Below are 8750 nucleotides of genomic sequence, written 5' to 3'. Positions count from 1 at the left end.
TGTTCCGACATCGGGACAGCCTAAAAAACGAGGCATACAAGCCGACACGACCATTTAAATAAAAAATCAATTTTGACCGTTTTTTGAGACTTCGAAGCCGCTTCCCGCTTTAACGTACGAGCTAAACATCAAGCGCTTCTCTTTTCAACCAACCTTATGCATTCATTGTCTCAGTAGACGCCACCTCGAGAATAAAAACCAATGACCACATTCACATGACAGCATCACTCTGCACTGGCCCTAAAGGCCCCCCATGCGCAACTTTCGTACCGCTTCCCCAAAGTCGAACATGATGTCACAGTCACACACAGAGCTCCTGGTGGCCTAAACGTAAAGCGGAAAGCTTCCGTCACAGTCTCGCGCGTAGGTGATCTCGAAGGCCATGCTTCCGTTTCCTCAAGATGTGGAAGGCCTACACCGCAGGCGCTCCTGGAATTTGTAGCGCACTAAAGACGCGACGCGACTGTGGCGACGCCGGCGCCCGGACTATTTCCTCCGAAAAGTCATAAACGAAAACACCGCCGACATTTGTTCCCACTGACAATCGCAACAAGAGCGGAGAAGAGGACGCCTACCTGGATGCCGAAGTGGCTGCAGAGGAAGAAGTCGAAGTCCAGCGGGTGCGTGACCACCGAGTCTACGGTCGTGCCTGGTGGGACGTTGCGACACTTGCCCACGCCGTCGCGGTCGTTGGCGGGCATGAACCGCGTGTGATGCCGCTTCTGGACCACGATGAACGTCAGTGGTGGCTCGTAGGTCTCGTTGGGAGACAGTTCCCTGCACGCTAGCCGGATGGCGCTCACCTGCGAGATTTGAGAGCCGAAACAAAAATGTCGGTCAAGGCTGAAAGGTCATTCGAATCATCACGATATCTACATAGTTCAGAATGTACACCAAACAATTTGGACGTTCAAGAACTACGCTGTCGTATCTTATACAATTGTCGTTTGACAAAAAGTGTACGGCGAAGAGCAGCGTTTTTTTAGCAATGCTATTATCGGTTGTACTCTGGTTAAACGAGCCGTTTAAGCTGCCGTTCACTTCAACGGAAGTGCAGCTTTTCCAACCAACGCTGAAATGAATAACAATCGGCTGCAGTTACTCGGCACACTCCGTTAAATTGAGTTCACGCGGTCCACATTCTGGATCACGTGATCGGATTGTACATAACTCTGGGCATTGACACCCTAGTTGACTTCACTGAACTAAAATTTCTGAGCAAGCTTGGTGTTTGAGTATGCCTAAAGTGAACAAGCACACAGAGCTAAGAAAATTCAGTATAGGAACGTCGGGCTTCACCGCTCAGCCGTAGTTTTCCTGGTGCCATTTCGCGAGATATTTTTTCCTGGCTACACTAATTCGAATATAGTCGGATACAACTCAAGAATAAAGCCGCTTTTCTCTGTAAAAGGAGCCCCTTCCAGCCAATGGCGTCGGCTTATTCTCACGAACCTGCAATGTTGACAATGTGGCAAGCGCCGTGACTGTGACAATAGTAACAATATTCTCCCCTGTGCGGGAGGAGACTAACCCCTATCATCTAGCATTCGCTACGTGGTTACAAAGCAGGCTCATGAGAATGGGTCTACGCCATTGGCTGCAAGAGAGTCCATTCAGGGGGAAAAACCGCTCGCTTCTTGAGTTGTATCCGACTATAATGGAAGTTGTAGTTGTACTTATATTAACCAGGATAGAAAGATGTGGCAGCCGGAAATGCCGCCGACTGGGCCGATGCAGCGGGTCAGTAGACTGGTCTAACTGCAACCCCCTACTGAGCTGAGATCTCAACAGCAGGTGGCGCTGCTTTTTATTACCCGTGCCACACGCGCACTGCAAATAACCTCAGATGTTTGTAGCCTTACGTTTGCCTATGCCATTATTTTCGGAGCTGGCGCTACACGTCCAGATTTAACGACATTATCATTTATTGGCAGATTTATTGACATTACGGACTCGCGACTAAACAGAGGAGATTACAGTCCAATAAATGACGAAATTCAAATGTTTTCTGATATTATTCTGACACCCTCTTTTCAATATAGGTCAGAAGAAGATAACCGCGGGTTCAATTTAGAGACAAGCTCGCCGAAATAGTAGCCAAACATGTCCCGCTTATCACGCTATCAAATCATAAACCTAACACTTACTTTACAAGAAAGCATCAACGCGTGAGAAATAAGAAAAAAACGGTTGTACAAAAATACAAAGCACGAATGTTCGCCCTGCGCGCGGGGTAAATATAAAACCAACCTAAAGCTGTTTTGTCCTGGCCTTTGTGACGAAATTTTTTTTTTCAAAAAGCCCTTACTGCGCTACTTAAGAACAATAAAAGCAAGTCCTTCAAGACAATACGTCCGAACAGTGTCAGTAATGGTATATCAATGCATGACGTTCACAGCACCCCTTACTTCGATGCCGAATGTCCTAAAGCATTTAACTCGTTTTTCGCATATATTTTCACCCAAGATGATAATCCTAACATCTCGTATGTACCTGATTTTGGTTACCTGTACATGGCACCGGTTGACATTACACTTTATGGCTTAGTACACCTGATAAATAACCAAGTACCCTCTTTTTCTGGTGTTGATGAAATCAATTCAAAATACTAAAGAAATGGCATTTCTGTCTCCAGCATCATCTTCCTTCATACCTTTAAGCAGTCAATATCTACAGGTGAGGTTTCCACCGATTGAAAAATAGGAAATTTTGTACCGGTTTTCAAAAGTGGCAACAAACACTCGCACTAAAACTGCCCACTTGCACCTTTCTAGACTTTGCCAAAGCATTTTATCGGGTAGAACAGTGCCGACAAATATCTACGCTTTATGCGCTTAAATTAAATTCTTTAACTCTGTGATGGGCCCGTAGTTTTCTTTCTAATCGCCAGAAGTTCACCGTTGTTAACAATTATTAATTTCCTGTTTCCGATGTTACATCGGGCGTGGCGCAAGGAAGCCTCCTCGGTCCATCACTATACTTAAGTTACATTAATGACCTGCCAGCAACAATCTCATCTTAGATACACACATTCGCTGACGACTGCATTAATTATTGGCCAATAAAATTTACTAAAGGCCACCTTGAACTTTAAAGTGACCTCGATTCCATAAACGACTGGTGTAAATCGTGTCTAATGACTTTAAGCATTTCTAAGTGTAAGATAATTACTTTTAGCCGAAAATCAGTCACTTCGAATTTTCCATACCACAATAATAACAATACTTTGGCTCGGACTACGCAGTATAAGCATCTAGGCGTCCATATTTCACCAAACTTTTCTCGGGCTGAACACACAACCACCACTTTCGCCAATGCTTCCCGGTCACTAGTTTTCTTTCGCCGTAACCTGCAATGCACTACCCCTCACGTGCATAAACAAGCCTAAATTACTTTTGTTGCACCGCAGCTAGAGTACGCTTCATCCATCTGGTCACCTTATCAGAAATATCTAATAGAGAAGTTGGAAACTGTCAAGAATCGGGCTTCTCGTCTCATTTCGCAAAATTACAGTTATCAGTCCAGTGCAACCAAACTGAAGATCAAACTTTCGCTCCATGCATCCTTTGCAAATTCATCGCGAGACTGCCCTTTTATCTATCTTTCACAAATACGTCCATGCCACTGATTCACCGCCAGCCCATCTACAACGTCCCTCCTACTTATAACATAGATTACATAATAACTGCAGCTATGCCGCATTTATGGCAACACACATGATTTCAACTTCTCGTCACTCCCGCGTGCCATTCGTCTCTGGGACGATCTTCCGGACTGCATCGCCCTGCAGGCTAATCATAACACATTTTGCAAACATCTACCCAAACACTTCGTTGATAACGGTTAGCACGTCATTTATATACTCAGGATCCGTTTAACTTTGTTTTCAGCAGCTTGAGACTATTGCCTCTTTGGTTCCGTGGATGCACAGCTTTGCTTATTTATACCTTATATGTTTTCTTTGGCTTTTGTATAACTCTTCTTGCATTTCCCCTGTTTTTGTTACATGACGCAGAGTGGTTTTTTTACTTTTATCCATTTTTATGAATTGCGATGTCTTATCTGAACTCGCCTGTTTTTGTGTGTTTTGCTGTACATTTACTATGATTTTTGGATTTCTAACCTATTTTTCACTAACTTCTGTATCCCCCATTACACATCTTCCCGGAGGCATAAGGTATCTCTATATAAGTAAATAAATAATTTAATTAACCACGGTGAACATACCGCCTTCAAGGCAGTAAAAAAAAGCCCTGAATATAAACATTGTTAATGAGCCAATATCCGAGCAATGCTATTCAGATACAATATAAAAATTAATTTGTAGAATAGGCCACTGTTCTTGCTTGACAAGTGTGTAAAAGTAGAACTCGTGTGTCAGCTCAAATGATAACAGTACATAAGAATTGCTGGTAAAAATAGTGTTCTTTTTGAATAAACCATTATTCTCTGGATAGTAACTTCACACAAAAAAAATGTTTTCCTGTATGCGGAATGGGGAAAAGAGTATACAGTGCTCGGGCGAATGAGTTGTGGCGAACTCAGAAGGTCGCAAACGCCAGTTAGTCTGTCTAATGTCATTAAATACGAGTGCGTGGCACCGCGCCAATTGCGTTATAAATTGATTTACTAAGTAATTAATGACATAAAACTTGACCGTGTGGCACGGGTATAACACCTCGAGCTGTCGTTCAGTTCAACGGACGGTCAACTGCACAGCAGTTATAATCGCCCGTGTGTAAGAAAGGTGAGAGGCGGAGCGGATACCTACAAAGCCGCGCCAGAGGCCTCAGTCTTGGATGTTTACCACCTTTTGAAGAGGAACGATCAAGCTGATGTCAACTAACGCCGAGAAGACGTCTCCAGAAATAAATATCCTGGATGTCCTGAAATTATATCCCTGTGGAGATCAATTCGGTGTCTTTAGGTATATGCAAAGCTAGTCCCCTTCTCAAAAGACAAAGGTTATCCAATGACACTAGTGACATTGAATTTGGGAAAAACTGTCTTAACAAGATGAGCGTTTAGTGGGGACTGTATTGTAGTAGGTGCAGTTGCTTACCTCATGGTTACGGACTTCCAAGAACTGCCCCTCGCTCACTCCGTCCCTGTAGAAGACGATCCGCTCGGGCTTCTGCCTGGTGGCGCGGTAGAAAGCCAGTAGCAATTCTTTGATCATGTCCTTCAGGTCTCTGATGATTTCCACACGCGCCTTAGCCTCGGAGTCTTCAATCTGTACCCGAATGGTGGCGTGAAACTTGGACGGTACAGGGTCTAGGCTTCCGACGCACGCGGCGATGGATGGCCTGACCTTGTCTCCAGGCGATGGGTGCGACACGTCTCCTCCGATGACGATCACGGGCCTATAGAACAGCTTCGGCTTCTCCTGCATCAGGAGACTATTGTTGATACCGCCCATCTTGGCGTTGATCTTCTGGCACAGGTTTTGGATGAGCGCTGCGTTGCACTTTTGGATCACGTTGTTGTCCAAGATGCATTGTGTGCGCAGGGACAGCTCAGTCTCTGCCACCTGCTTGATCTCAGCGTAGTTCGTGGCTTTTGTTATCACAGCCACAACCATCTCCAACTGCGGGTGCTGCTGGCGCTGCTCCGTGAGAGCGGTCCGCATGGGCTTGCGGTTTGTGTCAAACGTGATGACCGCAAGCGGCTGCGCAATGCGCATGCCTAGTTCTTGGCCGATGCGGATCAGCATCCTCACGAAGTTTTCCAGGGAATCCTTGTGCGCGAAGCGGCTCACGTTGAGAACAATCCACTTTGTCATGGACATCGCCTCGTAAAAGCGCTGCCCTCGGAGATCCCACGTACCGTCGCGCGGCTTGCACATGGTGTTGTTGTCAAAAACCAGAGATGGCGGGTCGAGCACTCTGCCCACAACCTTAGTGGGTTCAATGTTGATCTTGACGCCGAACTCTCGTAGGTGCTTGTCCGAGCTGCTGACCATGTCGCGCACAGACTGACGAATCTCCTGGAAACGCTTGGCTGGCGGCTGGGCCGTGCGCTTGATCATCTCGGCGGTCTGACTCTCGTCGAGCTTCTTCCGACAGTGCTGGCCTTCGGCCAGCTCGCACATCTCCAGAGGAATGTAGACCGGATGCGTCGGGCTACCACTCTGCACGCAAGGGAAGTTCGGGTACGACAAGCGTCTGTAGCGGCTCTGGAAGTAGTCTGCGACGGAGATCTGACTACCTTCTGATTCAAAATAGATTTCCTTCGCAGGTTCTCTCGTGATCTTGACCACTTTGTACTTGCGCGGGTACGGAAGGTGCGTCACTTTGACACGGAGTCCCTTGAGCTCCCTATTCAGGCGCACGTACTGGTTCTCTCGCAATGACCGGAAGTCCGCGGGCGTCAACACACGACGGCTGTCGCTTAAGAACCTGCACATGAAGTCGACCAGTGGAAGTGACTCGTAGAATGCTGTTGCTGACATGTCGACGTTAAGCATGGGCTTCCATTGGGCGGGTCGAACACTAGTGTAGTAGCCAAACCACACCTCCCGGCCTCCTCCGAGGTCATTGTGCTCGTTGGGTCCAGGCGGTCTGAAGAACGAGCGTCCAACCGGTGCAAGGTTGATCGAGGGGCTGTGCCTCAAGACGATGTCGATGGCCTGGAGGACTTCCTGGGGCACAGTTTGAACGCGCTTTTGGAAGACACCATGCAGGGCGTCCAGGTTCACTGTGGCCGCGTACTGGATCTTGATTATAAACTTCTGGGATCTTTGGTGTTCCTCGAGGTCGACTGTGAATGTCCGCTCGCGGAAATTGAGCTTGCGGCGCGTGTACAGGTTCTTGCGGCCATCGAAAGCCGGGATGCAGTTGGCCAGGTCTTGCCGGTACTTCTTTACTAGGAGCTCGATGACAATCCTGTTGATCTTCGTGCTGAGACATCGGTACTTTTTCTGCTCAGGAACCTTGGTCTCCTGGGCAGTCTCAGAGGAGATCTCGACGTCGTAGTGGTAGACGCTGCCAGTCGGTATCTCAATGCTGAAGTGGATGGCAAGAAGTTGTATGGTCCGGCCCAGCTGGCCGTGGGCGGGCCGCCGCGGGAAGTGAGAGGGCAGGGTTCGCTCGAGCTCCTGCGCCGTGATGGGTGGCAATTAGAGCAGAGCATGAACAATTAAGGATGCACGCACTGTCTCGTGTGTTGAGCGTCACATAACGTTGACCGAATGGTCTTCGATCTACACTACACTGCAGGACCGGCTCCGGTGAGTCTTAATGAAAAAAGCCTCCTGCACCCCGTGCGTTGTAGCGAGCCCATTAAAGGACGGCGCTTGATCATTGATATGCTCCAGTGAGAATGTTTTAAATGTTTCGTGCAAGCGAAGCTATCTGCAGTCAATATCTAAATTTCAGAGTATTCGAGACTTTCTATCTCATTTCATCACTCTTTTCATGCTCACAGGTCGGCGCTCTTCAGCCAGCCCTACCCACTCGGCCCTACCGCCTGCTGAAGACGAGTTCGGTAATTCACCCCTGTAGAATGGGGTCGGGGGGCTTCCTGAACCGCCGAAGCGACGCTTATTACTGGCAGCGGCCATAGCAGCTGCCTTAGTTCTGAATCTAACCGACAGACAAATCTGAACAAAAATACGCAGCAGCGCCAGGCGTAGAAATGCGCGTACGTGAAAAAGTCGCTGAAAAGAGCTCGCCAACCTTCGCTCGGGATTGTGGCTTCTGTGCTCAATGTAGAAATAATAATAATAATTGGTTTTTTGGGGAAAGGAAATGGCGCAGTATCTGTCTCATATATTGTTGGACACGTGAACCGCGCCGTAAGGGAAGGGATAAAGGAGGGAGTGAAAGAAGAAAGGAAGAAGAGGTGCCGTAGTGGAGGGCTCCGGAATAATTTCGACCACCTGGGGATCTTTAACGTGCACTGACATCGCACAGCACACGGGCGCCTTAGCGTTTTTCCTAAGGCGCCCGTGTGCTGTGCGATGTCAGTGCACGTGAAAGATCCCCAGGTGGTCGAAATTATTCCGGAGCCCTCCACTACGGCACCTCTTCTTCCTTTCTTCTTTCACTCCCTCCTTTATCCCTTCCCTTACGGCGCGGTTCAGGTGTCCAACAATATATGAGACAGATACTGCGCCATTTCCTTTCCCCAAAAAACATAGTGGTTGAGCTAGGTTATATACACGGCTGGTCAAGAGTCTCCGGGCCACAGGGCTTGCTTGTTTTGAGCAGTATAGCATGGCATTTAGGATGCGAATAAAGCTATCAAGGTTCGTAGAGAACAAAAGCCTCATCTGCCCTTAATGGATATTTTGAGTATTTTAGGGTGTCATGTCTGCCTGATTATACAGCTCAAAACAGTCCCTGTGGCCTGGGAACTTTTGACCGACCCTGTACTTTCCTCAGAATATATTTCAGACCCTTGTGCTATCTTGCGCACATATGACATGGACGATCGGGACGATTGCAAAATCAAGGAACCGCACTGCGTGGTCGGTGTGTTCATCAAAATCGAGACAGTAATTACTAGTTCTTTCATTGCCTTAACTTATTTATTCAGGGAACCAAGGTCATGGTGGCGCCAGAGCTGTAGAAGCATTTCTAGCAAAGATTATAAACCACTCAAAGTGCAACTGTGGGCGGTTTTGAATGAGTTTAGACGTGGTATTGTGTTCCACTACGCATCACATTTCTTAAGTCCTTTCTCTGTGCCTCAAAAACCGCTTTTCAAAATCCTGAGTAGAAGCCCTTTAAAACAGCAAAAACAAAGAA

The 8750-nt window shown here is 47.4% G+C and overlaps 1 protein-coding gene across 1 annotated transcript in view; it reads right to left on the bottom strand.

The window, feature by feature from the left end:
- Positions 1–240: 240 nt before the first annotated feature.
- Positions 241–8750, bottom strand: part of LOC144102264 (protein argonaute-2-like) — a 28451-nt gene continuing 19941 nt past the window's right edge. The window contains exons 3-5 of the mRNA XM_077635569.1: positions 5063–7096; positions 576–803; positions 241–324 (exon numbers count right to left, since the gene is read on the bottom strand). Coding sequence (XP_077491695.1) covers positions 241–324; positions 576–803; positions 5063–7096 — 2346 coding nt within the window. The remainder of the gene's footprint in view (positions 325–575; positions 804–5062; positions 7097–8750) is intronic.

The sequence above is a fragment of the Amblyomma americanum genome, chromosome 8 (genome assembly GCF_052857255.1).
Source record: "Amblyomma americanum isolate KBUSLIRL-KWMA chromosome 8, ASM5285725v1, whole genome shotgun sequence".
Taxonomy (NCBI): Eukaryota; Metazoa; Arthropoda; class Arachnida; order Ixodida; family Ixodidae; genus Amblyomma; species Amblyomma americanum.
Note: the sequence above shows the minus strand (reverse complement) of the source record. Positions and strands in the feature narration are given on the sequence as shown.